The following is a 21,474-nucleotide window of genomic DNA, read 5'->3' on the forward strand; positions in this document are numbered from 1 at the left end:
AAATTAAAATTTGAAAGATCGTGAAATTAAATGACTTTGTATAAAGTACATTTTTGAAAAATAAACTATTTTTCTTTCCATTATACCCACGAATTAAGAATGCCAACATCTCAAAAATATGATTCCCACTATTCTATGTGAATACCAAATACTGTAATCGTGCTCCTCCAAATTTATATACTATATAAGTTTCGACTTGAGTTAAAAAAATTTAAAATTAAATGGGAAGTGATCTACCTGTTATATAGGTCAAGCTCAACCAGCCTTTATTTGACTGGAATTTTCTTTTTTTCTTTTTAAAGATTCCCAATTGAGATTTCTTGAACCAAAGACCCAGTTAGCTGTTATTCTTTGACTGGCTTGAGGATTCTTGAACCCAAAGCCAACTTTTTATTGAGTATTTGCAGCCCACATAATTCTAAATTTAAGACTCCAAATCCATGCATTCGTATTTAGCATTAGCATATCGACAATAAAGATAAAGAGAGAAAAGATGATCAATCACCAGGCGGCCAAGGATAGAACTTGAGAAATAATTTACGTCTCTCGTAATATAAGAACATGTATATCATGGAGAACTCCATAGTTCCATCCTCCTGATACTTGATTAGCCAGTTCAGTACCATGACCAATCTCAAATCATTCCATGCCAACATTTGTATTTTTTGGGCTTGTTTCCACTATAGTATTATGTGATATCTGCATAAGATTTTGAATCGTAATTTCACTTGAGACGAATAAAATTTTACAAGCTCACTATTTATACAGGAAGAATCCCAAATGTCAACTAATCTTCTAGTACTACTTTTGAACCCTCGTATGAGAACAAATGCATGGCATTTCTGTAGCTTATTTCGGCAATCTCTTCCTTTGTCATCTCGAGCAAAGATGCAACATAAAAGAGTACCTGCAGCTCAACCATATCGGAAAATGTTTGGTATAGTGAACCAATGAAGGTTTGGCATGATGAAGTAGGATATATAATTTTGGATTTAACTGAAAGAGTCCAACAAGCAATACTAGCTCCTCTTCCATTTCAAGATTTTTTTTTCCTTCTATGATATAAAACCTAAACTACATAACAATAGTACAAAAATGCATGTGTTGAGAGTAAGATAACTATAAGCTCAAAATCCCCAGGTCTAAATCCAGATAGAACCCCAAAAGCCCATAACAGCTCTGAATAATCTCAGATAACAGAAGTCTTAACTCACTCCTCAGCCCACAACACCGAAAACAGCTCCCCAACAACAAATCTATAAAACCCCACCCCTTCAACCAACCCACACACCCCCGACCCTCCAAAAAAAAAAAATGAGAGTCAGGAAGCCCACCAACTCATTCAGAGGGAAGACTCTTAACTTGTACCATTGTCCATTGTCTTCAGCTCAGAAATCCCCAACAGTCCAACAGATGTTCACTATTGCCTAACCTAAGATAAGGCCAAAAGCAATTTTTTTATATTAAAAAAACTAATAGAAGAGAAAGACAATGATACAAGGTATTAAGGAGAACCAAAGATCCTCAAACTAAAAATAAAACAAAAAAATAAATAAATAAAACAAAACGGGAAAAAATTCAACCCGTGTTTTCAAGCCTTGTCTGTCATAATTAACAATGTGATCAGGACAAATGTCAGAATGCTAATTATTAAGATGATCTCCATAAATGGAACATTGACCAAAGACCCTCTTCCCTCAATCAAGATTGTCCTTCAAACAGCAAAACACCAACCTAAGCATTTCCAAAGCACCCCACTTGGTCATTAACCCCCATATTCTGGCCCTGTCCAAATATAGAACATTCACCCAAATCTAACGGCACATCATTTACAACCTCACATTTGAAGTGGGAGCACTAACATATACTTTGTCTGCTTCATCATCATTTTCCTCCATCAAGTAATCAAACAGCAAGCCTTCTCCAATTCTCATGTACTTCCCAGCTCATCCTCCATATCTTCCACCTGATCATAAAGAGATGTATCATACTCTAAATCCAAAACACCACCATCCTTTCTTAGACACTGTTTTCCCCTTCAGGAGCCCTCAGGGCATTAAATAAATTGGAAAAAACTAGCTGTACAAGAATAATAGGTAGCAAGCTTCCAGAATTAATAACTTTTTTTCCTCTCATTGTCTATGACAAGGAGTTGCCTTGACTTAGTTGCCTCGACTTACTTGAGCATCAGATTCAATTCAAACCTGATTCTCAATTTTGTTGAAAATCTTTTCACCTGACATCATTGCTTGTCACATCTACAGGTGGTTCAATGATGCAACACCAAAATCTGACAACTTAAATTCTCAATTGCAATCTTTCAATTACAATGCTAGGAATATGAGGAAACTCATTTGGGAAACCTAAATAAACTACAATACTAGGAAACCAAAATAAACTAAAGTATTATTTCCCTAAAAAGCTAATCCTCTAAAATCTTGATTCCTCAATATTAATATCCTTGAATCTTGAAGACGTGACCCTAATGAAAATACCCTATGTTGATGTCAAATAGCAGATTGCCACTCCAAAGGTTAGTGAGATATGCCATCTGAGTGGTTGGTGAATACTCATGGTCACTTCTGAGAACAGAAGGAAACAAAGCTCTTGGGAGGTTTGGTGGCCTAAGGATATCTCTCCAATTCCCAAGCCAATGAATTGGTCTAGAGAACTAAAAGAAGGACAAACATTTAAGAGAGAGAAAGATATTTATAAGTATTGGTGTGTTTAATTACCCCTTGGGAGGAAATTCCTCTAGTTCTTATAAATAGGTGTTTTCCACATCTCCTTCCTACAGAGGACGCATACCTTTCCTGTGAACGTGGGCCTCCCACCCCTAATATGGGCATGAGCCATTAACTATTCATATTTGGTGGTTTTGTGTTCATGGGCTTGTTTGTGGTCACAACTCCCTTGGTCATGGCTACTGGGTTGCTTTTCCTTATCTCGGTTTGAACATGGCTGACCTGCTAGAACAAGTCTAGATTGCACATGACCAGCATGTGGTTGACCTGCCCAGAGGTTGTCTATGCCCCACATGACTTGCATGTGGCCGACCTGACCAGAGTAGGTCTACGTCCCATCTGACCTGAATGTAGCCGCTTGCCCAAATCAGACCCATGCCTCATGTGACCTGCACGTGGCTGCCCAGAGCAGGTTTGCACCACACATGACCAACATGCCTTTGGCAGATCTACCATCAGCAGGTCTGCCTTTTTAGGGTTTTCATCAGTTCTTTTCCCAACAAATGCCCTCCCTCCACCTGGAAATCCAAACCAAGTCAAGGAGGGCTGATGTGGTTCTCTCAACATCTTCTCTGATTAAAGTGTGTCTTCTCATTTTCCAATTTATGTGCACTTGGTTGCCTAGGTAGATTTTATTTTTCCAAAGATGGGACTTTGATGAGTCAACTCTTGGGTTACCAAGGCACGTTTGTCAGACTCTCTTGGCCATACACGTGTCCTCATCTCATTAGGGGTTCTTGGCAGCATTTTCTTGCCAAAACTACTTGGCTCATTTATTTATTCTTCCTCCACTATTCAATTTTCACTTTGCTTCAATTTCTCCTCTTGCTTCCTTCTTCCTCACAGCCGCTTTTCTAATTTTTTCTGTCCATTTTCCATCACCATTTTTGTCGCCAACAATAGGTACGTGTGCTTGTCCTTTCTTGAGGGTTTCTTTGGCCAATTAGTATATTTCAAAGGAGCTAGAAGATGGATGACATGGCTATAGTTCGCCCCGAATCTGGCTTTTGCAAGCTGCCACGAGGTGAATCAAGCTCTACCGACCTACCCTCCTCGTCCTCACATAGAGCAAATGGGGAGTTTTGGGTTCTTGATAGTGATTCAATCTTGAGGATAAGGGGAACTCACAATATTCATCCTTTTGTCTCTATGCCTCGCTAGATCGGGTGACCGAGCACATCTCCACTAACATAGGGAGCTAAGCCTTTAACAGAGTCTTCTTCAAAGCTGGTTTGAGGCTCCCCTTGGATTCTTTTTTAGTGGAGGTGCTCAATTTCTATGGTCTTGCCCTAAATCAGCTCGTTCCCAAATCTTGTTTGAGCTTTGTAAGCTTCATGGTGCTTCTCAAAATATAAGGTTACAAGCCAACTTTGAACATGATAAGAGCCTTTTTCCAACTAAAGGCTCATCCTAGAGAGCCAGGGTGGTGCTATTTTAGCTACTACCCTAAGAAGAGCTCAGTATTCACATACCCAACCTCTATCCGTTATTAGAAAAGCTGGTTCTTTTGGGAATTTGGGCAAGACAAGGGATATTAGGTGGAAAGATCCAGACCTAGTTTCATTTAGGAATGCTCTCCCTTCCCTTTCAGCTATTAAGACAGATATTTGGACACCTGCTTTACGCGTCTGAGCAGTTCGGTGTTATTCACCATCAGGACCTACTCCAAAAAATGGTTTATTCACGATGCAGGCTATGTGCTAACATATTGACTCATGCCAGTAGGATTTTATTGTTATATCAAATTAAACTTTGCTCTTGTTTGATCTTGATGTTCTGATGATACATGTAGAGATGTTGACCAATGTTGACCTCAGCAAATTCAAAAGGATGAGCAAACAAAGCTCTAAGTCAAAAAGAGGAAGAACTCTAAAGGTCAACATGTTGATGCCACTCCTGATTGAGGTGAGTGATCTCCTCAACCTACTGCGAGGTCCCCTCGGTCTGCTTCGAGTCTTTTGAGGGTTCAAACATCCCCAATGCCGGTTGATGCGTCCGTTGCATCTGGATTCCTCTCTCATTCTCAGTCATCCCTGCCAAATCTCCTAGTATGTGTAGGACTTTCTCCTACTACATTCCTGTTGCCAGTTCAATATTTCATGATCCAATACTTGCTCGCCACTTGTCTAAGTGTATCGCGCTTCCTGAAGATCGCCAGGAGATGGATGGTCATCTCCCTGAGGTGTTGGCCTGTTTGCTTATGCACCAAGGTTACATGGTGGGGCTTTTATTTCTCCTTCTAAATTTAGAGTTGGTCATTTCGTCTTCATTTACTCATCAACTTCTCTTTCTATTTTCCACACTTCTTAAGGAGAGGATGAATGTTGCTCTCCTCAAGGTGGGTGAGAGTCATAGAAAGCTTGACTGGTAAAGAGGCCCTTCGCTAGAAAGAAGAGAAATTTTGCAACCTCCAAGGTAGGTATCATGACTCATCCAACAAGTACAAACCTGGAGAAGGAGTGCGAGCATGTTGCAAAGCTGAAGGAGAATCTGGCCACTGCCCTAGGCGAGGTGGAGAAGCTTGAGAAGGAAAAGAAAGAGATGAAAGCCAAAGCTGAGCAGGCAGTGAACTCCTTCATTGCCTCCGAAGACTATCAAAAAGCCTTTGGACAAGAATGCTTTTGCCTCCTACAAATTTGCTTTCACAGATTGCAAAGATCAAGTTCTTAGGGAGTTCCCCTCTCTCAACTATGAGGGTGTGAGGCTGTGAGCTCGACTAGCTATGGCAAGAGCAACAAAGAGGGTGATGGAAACGGGAATGAGGAGGATGAAGAGGAGGAATTGATTCCTCCTTTGTTCTTGTATGACTTGGTGCCTTTTTTTAGTGGTCCCTTTTGTAATTTTCTATCAAATCAATGAAAGAGGCTTCTGACCTCATCTATCTTTTACAACTTAACCCAAATGTGGAATGATGAACTTTTATCTCATTGTGCTTGCCTTTGCCTTTATTGAAATTTCTTTGATGATCATGTCCCAGCTTTGCCTTACTTGATGGCTTTGGGATAAATAAACATCCACTAACCTAGAAAGTAGTGACTTGACAGTCTCGAGCTGCTTCATAATTTTTCAATTTTTTCAATCTGTTTTAAAATTTTTAAGCTATATGTTAACAAGAAAAATTCAAACTTTGGCTAAAGAGTAGAATTTCAAAACTATTCGAGGAAAAGTTTAGGGGAAAAAACAATTTTTGTGAAGAAATTAAGAAAATTTTGGTTGAAATCACATTTTAAAATATATATACATGAAGCAACTTTGACAACGAAATTGAAATAAACAAAAGAAAGAAGCAAATGGCCTATGTTTTTGATAAATTGTCCCCGAGTTAGGAAACCTAAATAAACTAAAATACTAGTTCCTTAAATAAAACCCCAAAGTTTTGCTCCGTAAATAATAATATCCAGAATCCTGAAGATATGACCCTAATAATATCCTAGACAAAACAAAGAAAAATATAAATTATATAATTAAAACAGAAATTTTCTCCATGCTGATTGCATCATTGGCCTATGTATAATTTAGCCCTGCATTTTCATTCAACAATTAGGTCTGTATGAGCATCGCAGAGGGCCGGACAATTTCATTTTATACCTTTTGGGCCAGTGAGCTGGATGGCTAAAGACCAAGTCAAAGGCTTTTTCTGCCTCCTCCTCAACCCAAAAAGAGTCCATCTGGAGGCCAAACTAATAACCCAAGTGATCCAATTGCTACAACAACCTTATGCCTAAGATTTTTGGCCCATCCTATCTAATTAAAAGAATATTAGAATTTTTTTTAGATAATAAAAGATGGAATATTAGATTGAGAAAGAGAAGTTACAACCTAAGGGGACAAGAGGTCCACCTGAAAAAATAAAAACAGAAACAAAACAAAAAATAATAATAAAGATGAAAATAAATATAACAACTAAAAAAAAAATTAACCAAAAAGTACTCATAACCAAGAAAGCCCCTTCTCAATCCCTTTTCCATCATAATTCACCAAGCACTTTAAATTTGCAAGCTCCCTCTGACCCTTCTTCGCCTTGTACATACCCCCATCAAAGTGGACACCAGTTCCAACTTCCACCAGCATCACACACTTTAAATCCAATCTACCCATTATATTTTGGGCTTCTAACCCCTTCCTAAAAATCACCTCCACTGGTGTGGGTAAAATTCCATCATTGCACTGCTGTTTATTACCCAAACCATCGTTCCCCAAAATAGGAACCCCCTCCAAACCTTCCATTGGGGCAGGATTTACATATGATAGATCCCCAAGAACATCACAGGAATCAGAAACATAACCATATTGTTCCCAATTCTCATCCCACAGCAAAACACCACCACAGTCAAACTCGCTGATGTCATCACTATTGTTATCTGAACAATCTCCCCATTTCTTAGCCTCCTTTCCTTTGCTAACTCCATCACTTTCTATATCCTTCATCTTAGCAAGTGCCCACAATGCTCTTTTTTTTTTTTTTTTTTTTTTTTTTTAAAAAAGAGGGCGGCACCTCCTATCTTTATTAGAAAACCCCTCACTTATGGCGGAGGAAAACCGTGGTTCCAACCTTGAAACTTGGGGAAAACTCAAACCCTAAGACTCTAAAACTGACTTAACCAACTTATTCAAAACCAATAAACCAATGATCAACAACCAAACAAATAAATAAGAACTAAAAAACTATAAGTGAAAAACAAACAAAACTCCGGAAGATCTCAAGAAATAAACCAACCACTCCAACCGTCACAAACACCAGCACAAAGCTTCACGAGCGCAAGGAGGGAAATCCCAACAAATCCAATCAAATCATTCCCCTGATTTGCTGTGGAAGCTCATCCTGGCAACTATATGATCAAGATATACCAGATTCACCTTACTTGGCAAAGAAATCCGCACTTTGATTCGCCACCCTGTAAACATGTTCCACTTTGTAATGTATGCCTCTCAAAGCCAACACAAGCTCTTCCCACAATTCCCATAAGTTCCAAGCCAAACACTTCCCAGAATTAATCCACTGAACCAACAAAGCATAATCACAGGCAATCTCCACTTGATCAAATCCGAGATCTTTGCACAGATTAATCCCTATAATAATCACTTTCAATTCAGCCATATTATTGGTTCCATAACCCAGTAATGAGGAAAAAGCTGCTTTAAATAATCCTCTTTCATCTCTTATCATGCCTCCACCACCACAATTACCTGGGTTACTTCTACAGCTTTCATCCAAATTCAACTTAACCCGACCTATCCCAGGTTTACACCATCTAATTACACGAGGAAGACGAACCCTCACATTTTTTACTTGAATATTCAAAGCACGAAGGACTGCAATATTCGTGTAAGAAGCAAGTGCACATTTAGTTAACTTGTATGAAATGGATCTCAACCAATATTTAATATCAAGCCACACAGGTCTCACCGAATCATGGATTGATAACATCCTGGCTCTACATCGACGAGTCCAAGGTCTCCAAATGATGAGACTAGGTATGAGACCTACCAAAATGCCTAACTGTGAGGCCCGTCTTGCACAACTAAACTAGAAATTAACTGTGGCTTTCCATGCATTCGTTACCATACAACTAACACCCAACGCCACTGCTGCTTGTTTCCATACCTCCTGAGCAAAAGATCCCGTGCAAAACACATGGTCCAGAGATTCAATCTTGGCATTTGAACAACAATCACACCGAGAGGCCATCTGAACACCTACTTCTTGAATATGAGTATCAACCGGAAAACAAGCGAACCAAGACTTCCACATACAAATTGACACCCATTTTGCCAACATAGGATGCCAGATCCATTTTGAAACTAAGAATTCCTCTTTACGATCCCTTACAATTTCCCAAGCACTTGCTGTGGTAAATTTTCCATCTGTTGAAGGTTCCCAAATTACTGTATCTAGACCCTCCTTGCAAGAAATAATAGAGTTCATTACTTGCTCAGCCTGTTCTTCACCCAATAGATCCACTAATAAATCAACATTCCACCCATCTCTATCCCAACAATCTCGTGTTCGTAGCTTATGGTTTCTGATTTCCTGAACCTTAGCACAAAGGGGACCGAAGGCTAACCATCGATCAAACCAAAAAGAGGCCGACCCTTCTTTAATTTGAACACGAACATGCTCCAATACTTCAGGTATCACACGAGCAATCGATCTCCAAAATCTAGTTCCTTTATCTGGCTTTATTTCTCTCAAGTGGTGTCTATTATTCAAATACTTGGCTTTAAAGAATTGAGTCCACAAATTATCCATAGTTAACAATCTCCACACAAACTTCATATGCAATTGATTTTTTTACTTCCTCAAAATCCCTAATACCCAAACCACCCTCACAAACAGGCTTACATATATTAGGCCAGGAACACCATTTCCTTTTTCTTTTATCATTTACTCCACTCCAAAAAAAATTCGATAACATAGAATTTAACTTTGTGAAGATAATATTAGGAATGTCAATTACCGCTAATTGATGAACCGCCATTAATGATAATACATGCTTAATTAAAACTAAGCGAGCCCCTTGAGATAAAAGCTTAAATTTCCAACCCGCTATCTTTTTCCTCAATTTAGCAACTAAAGACTCTAAACTACGGGCCGTAAGACAACCCGATACCAAAGGAACACCCAAGTATGTAGCAGGAAATCCTCCTTTAGCAAAGTCAGTCATACTTAACAAGGATCGCTTCTGAGCATAAGCAATTCTCTTTGACAAAAAAATACTTGACTTGTCTTTATTTATCATTTGGCCAGACCAATCCTCATATTTCTTAAGAGTCTTGATAACCATTCAAATGGAACTTCTCTTACCATTGGCAAAAATAAGAATGTCATCCATATAGAGTAGGTGAGATACCAAAGGCGCCCCACGAGGATGAAAGCAAGCCCCTATCTTATTCTCCATAAAATTTTTCTTTAGAAGCCGAGAAAGAACTTCCTATAAAATAATAAACAAATAAGGAGATAGAGGGTCTCCCTGGCGAAGCCCTCAAGAAGGTTTAAAGAAACCTTTATAAGTGTCATTCATCATAATGGAGAACCAAGGAGAGGAAACACATTCCGTCACTAAACCACAGAATCTCTGGGAGAATCCAAAGCTTTTCAGAACCAAGTTTAAAAAATCCCAATCAACCCTATCATAAGCCTTAGCCAGGTCTACTTTGATCATTACATAACCACCATTAGACTTCTTATGCAGAGAATGAACCATTTCTTGTGGCAATGAAATATTTTCAAATATATTTCTACCGGGAATGAAAGCTCCTTGCTCCGAAGAAATCAATGCAGACAATAAACATAACATCCTTGCTACAATAATTTTTGAAAAAATTTTGTAGATAACACTACAAAGACTAATAGGCCTGAACTTGTCAAAACTCTGGGGATTTTAAACTTTTGGGATTAGAACAATGTAAGATGCAGAATAAAATCCAGGAAGAAGAGACCCAACAAAAAAATCTCTAACTGCCTCGATCACCTCTTCTTTTACAATATCCCAACAATCATGGAAAAAAGTCTAACCAAAACCATCCGGACTTGGGCTACTATTTCTCGGGATAGAAAGAATAGCATTCCTTACCTCCACTTTGGACGGAGCATGACAAAGAGCAATATTCTCCTCTTCAGAAATCATAGGAGATATAATATCATCAAGGTAAGTTGTTCGACTAGGTCTTGCACCTGTTAAGAAAGTTTGAAAATACCTTACTGCACCCTCATGAACAGCCTCCATAGAATCCAACACTTCTCCGTTCAGAAGCTTCAATGAATGAATCATAGCCTTCTTCCTCTTTTGGTTCACAAATGCATGAAAGAACTTTGTATTATTATCCCCCGCCTCCAACCACTTCTTTTTGACTAGCTGAGAAATACGAATCTCCTCCCTCTTTTCCCAAACTTCCAACTCGAGTTTAGAAAGGAAGAAATCTTCCTCAATTCCTAGCGAATACCCTTCCTGAAGTTGAGCCTCTAGAACTTCCATACTTTCCTCCAGTTTTTTAATGTTCTGATGCACATGTTCAAATACCTGCTTGTTCCAATTTCGGATTGCAACTTTCGTGTGCTTCAATTTAGCAGCAAGTCTAACTAAACTCGTGCCATGGGATTCCTCCCTCCAAGCTTCCTCCACGCAAGACTTAAAATACTGATGAGTGCTCCACATATTTTGATACCTAAAGGGAGAAGGACCATACCGCTGCAAATTTCTATGAAACTGAATAATCAATGGGTTATGATCTGAAGTCCTCCTATTTCCATACTCAAAATAAATATTTGGCAAAGATTGAAGAAGAGTCGAATTATAGAGGACCCTATCCAGTTTTGCCCAACTCCGAGAATTTCCACTGTGACCATTATACCAAGACATGTTGCTGCCAATAACAACCAAATCCATAAAACCACAATTGTCCAAGCAAGTATTAAATTCCTCCATAGCCGATAACGGCCTCGTATGACCACCAATACATTCCAAATCTAAACGGATGATATTAAAATCTCCCGCCACTAACCAAGGGAAATCATCCCTCTTTACAAACTCCAAATCATTCCAAAGTTCCTGGCGATATGTTTGACGACTTTTAGCATAAACAAATGAAGCCAAGAAATTCTGGTCCACAAAACTAAAAATACTCAAAATACCTTGATCAGACATATGTTGTAACTCAAAGTGCACTTCCTCTTCCCAAAACATCCAAAGTTTACCCCCCATTGATGCATTCGCACAAAAATTCGAAAAATTTAGAAAGCCAGCCCATTGCGACGTCAAACTTTCATCAGAAAATGTCTCTGAAAGAACCAAAATAGAAGGCGAAAATTTCCTCATTAACTTTTGTAAACGGCTTTTAGACGTGCCTAAACCCCGCACGTTCCACACTAGAATTGTATTAATCATAAATCAAGTTTCTTTGGACAGGTAATAACCCATTGAGACTTCTTCTCACTTTGCCCATTAATATCCTTCCAACTTAACAAGCGGAACATGTAAATCATCATCCGAACAATAGCCTTTTTCCAATGGGAGTTTCTCCAAAGTATTTGTCTCCACCTTCCTATCCGATTCACAATTATGTAGGACATACCTAGGCATGATTGTACACTCTTGTTCCAAGATTTTTGAAACCATGTTACAAGATGTCATCAACTGATCACGCACTACTATAACATCTTCCACTATTAACATATCAACGTTTTGTGTTCATCTGCAAAATCTCCACTTTAGGCCTCAGTTCTTCAGGAACAAACTCCCCCTCTTCCATCTCACTTTGCGTAACTGTCTCAACCACTGGCAAAATTTGTAATGTCATTGCACCCTCTTGAACATGATCCACCTCTAAAGGTTCTTCAACAATGCATGGATCTATCAATTCTCTCTGAGCTTCTTTCCCTTTATCCAAATGCTTCAAACGCCAAACTTCTTGTCGATTTTCTTGTCTAGCATTTTTCGTATCCTTACGTCTATCCCCAATTTTCTATTTCCTTTCACCCATTAGGCATACCACCTTTGAATGCCCTTGTCTATGACATTTCTCACAATAAAATCCTTGCTTTTCGTACCTCACTTCCTACCAAATTTTCTGATTTGCAGAAACAACAATCGAGAAAGCATCCACCTGATCTGCCAATAAATCCACCTCCACGCACATTCTCGCACCCATAGCCCTAGTTCGGTTAAGCATAGCATTGTCAGTTCCCAGATATCGACCACAATGCTCAACTCTCCCTCAGAATCTCTTCTTAAGGTCTTTGGCTTTATCTCACTGGAATGCTCTCTTTCTGCTTCATATTATTTCTTCATTTCTGCACCCATTATGGCAGCCTTTCCACGAGCATACACTTTAGGGCCCTTAGATTTTTCAGAATTAAATCCCGACACGCTAGATTTCCTACCCAATCCAGCTTCTTTTTTCTTAATTCTATAAACCTTTTCCTATGCATAATTCTGTCAACTTGAATTACGCATAGGAAAAGGTACCTTAGCTTTCCAATCAACCAACAAGTTCCGTTCACTCCAGACCACTGATTCGCCAAACAAAAGCTGCTGATATGCCAAATATTCCTAAATAGCTAAACAAACTTTGGTTCTTGAATCTTGATTGTTGTCATGCTAGTCCTACTATTTTCTGAGAGAGGATAGTCCTTCAAATACGCTTACGTCCCTCTTCCCATTGAATTGTGCCAAATCATCTTGTCCAACAATGTTCAACAACCCATAGCCAAAGCAATGTAGAGTCTTTGCCTCAACCCTTTACCACCACTTTTGACCTCCTTTAAAGGCTCAAGAAGAGCCGACTAACCCAGGGCTTTTTTCCCCCCATTTGGAGCACAAACAGAATGGTTGCCCGTAGACTCGTGGAAAATAAAGGAATTCTACCTGCCTTAGAGCATGTGGGATCACCACACGAATTTATTTTACGGTCTTGGCAATGTTTTAGGCTTTACATGTAAAAGAGAATAGCAATCGAAACCCGCAATTGCCTACGATTTGTTGGACCAACTGGCATGACCCAGCGCACGTCCTTGCAGTTGACATCCCCAACTACTTCGAATTGCTAGGCGTAACTAGCATGTACCACCAAGGCACAGAGAGCCCACACAACTGCATCAAGTTTGCTAGAACACAGAGCCATGCCCTTCCGTCAAATATTTCACAAACCATGGGAAATGTGCCCGATCACAATAAGTAACTACCATACTTGAGCCAATTGAGGCCATAGGTTCATTAGATCAACCCCCTCCTACAGCACATGGGCCCTTGTACACTTAGACAAACATGCCAGGACAACTCCTATGTGCTTATGCCCTTAGTGTTTAGGATCTAGTGCCTACCAGTGCCCAAAAGCTCAAGCTAAAGTGAGGAGCAACCATTTCCGTATACATGGCAGTACAAAGCCCCATGTCTATATGTGTTAGTGAGTTGGCCCAAAGGGCTTCATAGTGCACATGTAGGCGCACTGACATGATGGGCTGTTAAGCACCAATACCATGTACGTACATGATAGCAAGTCCATAGGCAGATCGCTGACATCCCATGAATGCCAACAATCTCTCCCCCACCCCCAGCAACACTCGCGGGTCTCAAACCTACAGCCTCACTCTAATACCAATGTTAGGATCAAGCGCCTACCGCTGCACCAAAAGCTCAAATTGTTAGCCCCAAGGTTTCATCAACTTGGTTTGGATGGTAACTAACTATTTTGGATTAATGACTTTGTTGCTAAGTTGTGTTTAAACAGATTCGAAGCCATTAAGAGTTGGCAATTTGAATGAGCTTGAATACTTTTTCAAAAGACCTTTTACTATATGAATTTGTTGTAATTCTTCAAATTGAAATGTTTATAAAACTCTGAGAATATGTAGATCATGGCACAAAAGATCTTAATAGAAAAATAGATGCAAAATGGAGACTGTTCCAAGCATTCAGCCCGAGGCAGTCAACTGGCCTTGGCAAAAAAGGCCAGGCGGTCGAATGCACCCCTTAGGCAGGTTGACTAACCTTGTGAGAAAGCTTCAATGGTCAACCAGCCCAAGTGAACGGTCAACCAGTCCTACTTTTCAAAACTATAACAGCTAGTGCCAAGTCGACCAACCTCTAAGACAGGTCGACCAGGCTCACCAGTGGACTAACTCCAACGGGCATAAAACAGCTAGATTGACCCCAAACTCTATAAATATGCCCTCTAAAGCCCAAGGAACACCAAAGAACATATCTATGTTGAATTTCTAAGTGTTCAAACTCTCTTATCTCTCATTTAATCTCTTAATGCTTGAACTTGCTCATCTTTGGAAATTTCATCCAAAAACTCTTGTGCTATCTCTTACATATTTCTTTGAGAGTTAATTTTTGCGCTTCAATTTGTATATCCTTCCTTCTGAGGAAAATCCTTATTGAAATCAATCTCATGTAAATTGGTGCCCTTGCTTCCATTAAAGAAAGGGGCGTAATTGGTGATCTTGACTCCATTAAAGCAAGGGGATTGATGGAACCTCAAGGGGGTTGGCATTGCGATAGAGGGCATAGGCAAGGATAGCCGAACCACTATAAAAAGTGTTTGCATCTCTCTTCCCTACTCTTTATTTAATTCATTCAATATAATTTGTGTGTGATTTGCTTGTGTTGCTATAACTTGTTTTAAATTTGGTAATCAAGCAATTTTTTTTATCTAAACCCAATTCACCCCCCTCCATTCTTGGGTTGCCACTTGGGCCAACATAGCCCACAGCATACACACAATTTCGCTTGCCTTGTGGTCCATATTACACAGCATGGCCACACCCAACCAATGAACTGTTTGATCAAGGGACGAACCATGAACCATGAGCTCAATCTTTCCACTAACATTTTTAGCCAAAATCCAAGCAACTGCACATGTTTGCAAGCATCTGCTCACCACATTATACAATCCAAGCTATTGAAGGACTGAATCCCAAAAGGAGGGGCAGCCCATGACTCACCATCCCCACCTAGGCCTTGGCATGTGGCAAGGCTGCAAGCATGCCTCGACCAAACTAAGTGAATCAAGGGGCTAAAAATAGGCCATATTATGTTCCTCTTGGAAGGAAAAATATTAGTACTGAGCAAATAAAATGAATAATTGGTAAAAAATACACTAGTTGAAGTAGTGTACAGAAGAATATATATAATATGAAAAGCCCAATAAAGTCAATTAGCCAAAACCACATAGAACGCATCATTATTAGGACAAGTTGCAATCTTATAGACCTTTAAACAAACCCCCCCCCCCCCCCCAAAACAAAACAATTTTCAACTATCTTCCACTGCTGTCATCTAAACTGAATGCTGCCCACTACAGGCCCTTGATTGATAGAATTGCTGGGTTGTTTAAAGGGTGGCCTGGGCACACTCTAACGTATGCTGGTAGATTAGAAATAATTAAGTCAATTATCCAAGGGATAGAATGCTTTTGGCTTGCCATTTTTCCAATTCCAGGGAATGTTCTAAACCAAGTAATTATTCTAAACCAAGTAATTAAGCTATGCCGTGTATTCCTATGGGGTGGTAGGGGGAGGGCCTTGGTTGCTTGGAGGGAAATCTGCAAGCCAAAACAAGAAGGTGGCTTGGGAGTGGTTGACCTCGAGACATGGAACAGAGCTCTGTTGTCTAAAGCGTTGTGGAATGTTCAAGCAAAAAAGGATAGTTTATAGACAAAATTGATCCATCAATTCTACTTGAAGGAGGTTGAAATCTGGTATGCTGTAGCTAAAAATGATGACTCCCCCCTATTCAAAAGTTTGGTTGAAATCAAGGACCAGCTGGTGCTGAATTCTGGGAGTGTGGCTGCTGCCATAGAAATTATGGAAAGAATGGGAAGTAGTTCGCATACACTCTATGATTTCTGGAGGGAGAAGAGTCAAAAAATGCCATGGACAAAGTCTATCTGGTATAATGGAATTTCCCCGAAGTATGCTTTCTGCTTGTGGCTGGGTTGGAAGGGAAAGCTTCCAACTTGTGACAAGATAAAAGGAGTAGAGATTGACTTAAGATGTACCTTCTGTAATAGCGATTTGGAGACACTTGAACACCTTTTCTTCGGCTGTAAATACTTGGCTGAAGTGTGGGGTAGCATAAGGAAGTGGATTGGAATTAAAAGGGCCATGACTTCAATCAAGGCAGCGGTGAAATGATACATAAAGAAGCAAAAGGCAATGGAGTTCACTCTGCTGGGAAGAAAATTGGCTTGGCTACTTCTGTGTATTTTATTTGGCACTCTAGGAATAGAAAAAGATTCGATAATCATGTAATTCCTCCTATAGATTTAATTAGTGTCATACAAAGACATACCTATAGGGCGGTTTTTGATAAATTTGACATGTTCTCAGTTTGATATTATAGGGCATGTATTGATAGTGTGATTGGCCAGTTCCTTGGCCCCTGGGTATGCCGGTTTGATGTATTTCGGGACTTTTGACTTGTATTGTCATTGTGGTATCAAGATGACCTGGGAATGCCCAGCGTAGTTGTATATATTTTCACTCGATCAATACATTTACCCAATTGATCCAAAAAAAAATAAAATACACTTATCGTGCATAAGGCCTTATAGTTCACCTCTATAAGCCATGTCAGCAACTAACCCACCAATTTATTTTATTATGAAATTCATAGCACTTCATGGTCTTAAGGCCTTCAACCAGTTGCCTTCTATCAGCCAACACTTCTAATCCTCCTTCCTACTTCTACTAATCCTTCTTTCCTCCTTTCTATTTCTACAAGGTACATGATGTGTTTGGGGGTGGGGGTGGGGATGGGGGTGAGAGACTAGATGAGTAAAAAAGAAGTTTATCATGCCCTACTGAATTCAACTTGAATAAGCATTGTACTTTAACATGTATACATGCATATGTGCAAGCACAAATGTGCACGTGAACACAAGCGAAGAGAGAGATACCTTATGAATGTTAGCTGGATGATTAAGTGTTTCTTTTGGTAGTGTTGATGTCTCCCTCGCAGCAGCAGCATTTGAAGATGTATTCGCTTCTTGTTTATGAACCTCTTCACAAGCAGACACATCTCTTTCATTCAAAGGCAGAGTTGATTTTGGCAGTGCATCAGGTGCATCAGACTCCAATAAAATCCTATCCATAGGTACCTACAATACGAATTTGAGCACATCAGATCATTCTCCCAAAGTGTTTGAAATCCTAACATAGTATTACAAAATGATGGAATCGATCACATACCATCTTTAACATTTTCTTTGCCTTCTGTACATTCATGGACATAAGGAAACCAGAGAAAGAAAAGTAAGCACCAAGCTTAGCAAATTCAGGGACCATCTCAGCAGATCCTAGGAAAGAATGGAGGATCACACCAGCAGGGAAAGGTCCCATGCGTCTGTAGAAATAAAAATTTGCATGAAGCACGGCAATGGAGAACAGTAAAAATTAAGACATCTCAATAAATAGGAAACTTTAGGCATGTATAAAAAGGAATTTGTGCAAAGTACAACATACTAATGATTAAAAGACTCCAGATAAAAAAAAAATTTAGCATTTTAAAATCATCATTTTTGTGAAACGGAAAAAAAAAATTGAAAAATCAAGAGTCTAGATCTCATTTCATAAGTTTGCACTTTGTTAGTTGAATTTTGAAAGAGAGAATGAGGAAGGAGTGACCTACTCACCTACTATTTATATAAATTTGATCCATCTTTATTAAACTTGATAGAATGAATGATCTAATGTAGATAATCATATTGACATATTTTGACCATTCCAAAAAAGGTCTCAAATTTCTATTGCAACTAAAACTTCAAAGCTATAGAAACGGAAATTTCTATGGAAATTTCGATTTCGATGTCAATTTTGACTTCGATTTGAAAAAATGATGGAAATTAGTAGTAAAGCGCAGAATTCTTTTTAAAAACTTTAAGAATTGTGAATGGACATAATAATGAAAGTTTTAGGACTAACATATTACAAATTAAAGACCTATGTTGTGTATGAGGTGCAATAGTTGTAATATAATAAATGTAACACATTTGTAATATAATATGCGTACTAAACATATTCAGTTAATATAAATGAAATTCATAAATCAATAAAATATTATTTATTCCTCAATCACGTGAATTGACAGAATAGCATTCATATAGTCAACCCCATATGGTGGGACTCCATGCTTCTTGTTGTTGGTGTTGTGTAAAAATAAAGATAATTTAGATATGAATGGTTAAATAAAATGTTGTCGTAAGTTTAATTTTTCATATAATTTCAAAAGTCCTTGTAATATGGATCATACTCAAAAGGGTTATCCACTTGAAACCTATTATAAGTGAGAGGCGTGCGGTGGGCGAGGGGTCCCATGGGGTCCTTGAGCCCTCCATGTGCAAAACCTCCCTGCATACTAAAAATCAAGCCCAAAGGAGGTGCATTAGGGTGGAGGGTGTTTGCTCCCCCATGGTATAGCACAATACATTTGAGTCCGGGCATATAATGTAAATGTATTACCATATGAAAGTATTTTGGGGTTTTTACATGGAACTATATGTACGTATTGTAGTCGAGGATTGAAACCCTAAGGCAGTTTTCATTTGATGATATAGGGGAAATTGCCCAAGGGCTCTGTGGATGTAGGCACACTATCAAACCATGTAAATTCGTTGTTCTTCCCTCTTTTCATTTTCTTTGTTTTCATATTTTGCTGTGTGTGCATAACCTTAGGGCATGATTTGACAACAGTTTTCAATATTAAAATAAGATAAATTAAGAGATAAATTTCACTTTGCGTCTAAGTCTCACATTTGAATTCCAAAGAAATTTCAGTCTATGGTAAAAATTTCGACAAGTTTCGCTAAAATTTTGAGATATCAATAAATTTCAGATGATTCATTGAAATTTCAATAGAACTATATGAGATGGAAATTGACTGCCATTTTGATTTCGAGGGTAATAGAAAGTGGATATTTTGACAGAAATTTCAACAATTTTGTGGAAATTCAAGACCATGTTCCCAGAAAAAATATATGAGGAACAAGTGGAAAAGTCCATTAAGGAAAAAGCGAAGTTGTGCTGCTCTTGATGGTGGTGGAGGCAACAATATAGCAGCAGTGATCATCATGGTATAGAAAGAAATGGCCTTGGCACTCATAAAGCGTACGATGATTGCTATCATTATGGAATATAAAGTGAATTGTGCTGGCGGCAACATCAGTACAGAAAGCAACCAATACAATGACTACGGTCACCACTACGAAGCCTTAAGTCCGACTACATGTCATCAGTAATAAGAATTCTATTTGGCCAATCTACACTATTTGGTTAATATCCTTATACAAGAACGGCTTATGCTCTATTGATATTTTAAAATTGGCTGAAATAAACATGTGAGGGCAAAATAACATGCAGACAAGCATGGGCTATGCGGTGAGCATAAAAGAAAGAAATTAGGCCTCCAACTTCCACGTTCTCCATGGAACTTTACCCTGTTACCCCATCACCAATGTCCATGCACAACTCTATACCTTTGCCTTCTCTTCCCCACTTTGATGAGGCATCTTCAAAACTTCAACTTGCAAGCATTAAACAAGCTAAAAGAAAGCATTTAAAAAAATATAAAAAAAAAAAAGATGAAAAAAATCCAAATTCTCAATTGTTTGGGATAAAGATAAATAAATAAATAAATAAATAAAATATATATATATATATATAGAGAGAGAGAGAGAGAGAGAGAGAGAGACAATACAAACAAAAGAGGATAAGAAATCCTGAAAAAAAAAACTAAAAAGAAATAAAAGAACCACCCGAGACATAACTGCCCAACCTCCCAAAAAACCAAACAAAAGCTACCTAAGAAAGCCCATTTTCAAACCCTTTCCATCATAGTTCATAGAGTTCCAAATGTCCCTTACTTTTATCACCACTCAAGTAGAGTTCCTTTCCCTTCTGATCAGCTAACCAAAAACGCATTTTATCTGGCAAATGTTGAAAGCAAGACCCAGGGACAATCAAAATCCCAGCCAGTCTTGTCTCTTTCCTTACCTATTCCATCATATTCCTCTAAAGCATAGACTCCCTCTAAAGCAAACATTGGACATGGAGACTTATAGAGAAACTACCCCAATGAATTAGAAGAATCTGATCCAAGCCCAAGTTGTTCACAAACCTCATCTATAAGTAACCCTCCATTATAATCAAAACCATTATCCAGCTCACCCTCCTTGTCAAATACATCAACACATTTCATCTTCTAAAAGGATTATCCTCACTAACCTTTTTATTAAATCTATTCTTGGCCCAGTTGAAGGCTCCTCAATGTAAAAACTACCATCACTGCTTCTTTTAAAAATTTTAATTACCCACACGTCAGCACCTTTTTCTCTCCGAGGATTCCCTTTTTCCAAGCCTTTTTGCCCCCAACGGTATAAACCTAGTATAGCTGGTCCCCCCAGTAGCCAAGATTTTGTCACCCCTTCCATCCCTGCCTAGTCATTACTAGATCTCATACCATCTCAATCTCTGGCTCCACCTGATCAGTCACATCATTAACCTCCATCTGCACTTCCTGCAGCCCAAAATCCTTCATCTGATATCCCTCCTTCATAGGAACCCCTCTGGAAATTCATCAGTGTTCAAAACATCCCTTTTCCCTACTCTCAGCCCACTGGACAGAAGCTCAGGCTGCCAACTTGCACTAACAACTCTCACCATTGAAGAAGTACTACTAGCCTTGGTGGCTACACTATCATAGCTTATATGTTTTGATGATATTAACCTATATGTCGTTCCTATTGTTCTTCCATCTTTGCAGATCATATTAGTACAGGTACACGTACATGAAATACTGGATCAAAGGCAAAGATCGGACCGAGTTGACCTTCAAATGGGAAGATCAAATGGACACTCACTTGGAAAGGACTCAAGCACAACCAAAGGAAGCTTTTTGTTTAATTATATGTAATGGGTGTGTGTTTGAGGTAGTGTATTTTGTAACTCTTGTGGTTTTGTTTCTTGCATGATTTCTGAGCAAGATTTGAGCATAATGCACATGCATACTAGGACACATGAGTTCATTGGATTTCACTAAAGGCACAAACTCAACTTTCATAGTTTTCAAAGTTAAAATTAAAGTGTTTGTCAAAAGAATCCGAAACTCAAAATATGTTTTCCAAAGGGACAAGTTTTCAACATCTTGGTATTTTGAACATCTTCATACTTAGTCCCGGTTTTATTTAAATGAGTCTTACGTCCAAAAGCTTCAAGAAGGCAAGCATATTTTCA

The 21,474-nt window shown here is 38.8% G+C and overlaps 1 protein-coding gene across 2 annotated transcripts in view; it reads right to left on the reverse strand.

Moving 5' to 3' along the window:
- Window positions 1–517: 517 nt before the first annotated feature.
- Window positions 518–21,474, reverse strand: part of LOC131159228 (uncharacterized) — a 56,737-nt gene continuing 35,780 nt past the window's right edge. For both annotated transcript variants that reach the window (XM_058113960.1, XM_058113961.1), the window contains 3 exons: window positions 17,437–17,590; window positions 17,145–17,345; window positions 518–907 (listed from right to left, as the gene is read on the reverse strand). In XM_058113960.1, the coding sequence (XP_057969943.1) occupies window positions 788–907; window positions 17,145–17,345; window positions 17,437–17,590 (475 nt within the window). In that variant the 3' untranslated portion in view covers window positions 518–787. The remainder of the gene's footprint in view (window positions 908–17,144; window positions 17,346–17,436; window positions 17,591–21,474) is intronic.

The sequence above is a fragment of the Malania oleifera genome, chromosome 7, assembly GCF_029873635.1.
Source record: "Malania oleifera isolate guangnan ecotype guangnan chromosome 7, ASM2987363v1, whole genome shotgun sequence".
NCBI lineage: Eukaryota > Viridiplantae > Streptophyta > Magnoliopsida > Santalales > Ximeniaceae > Malania > Malania oleifera.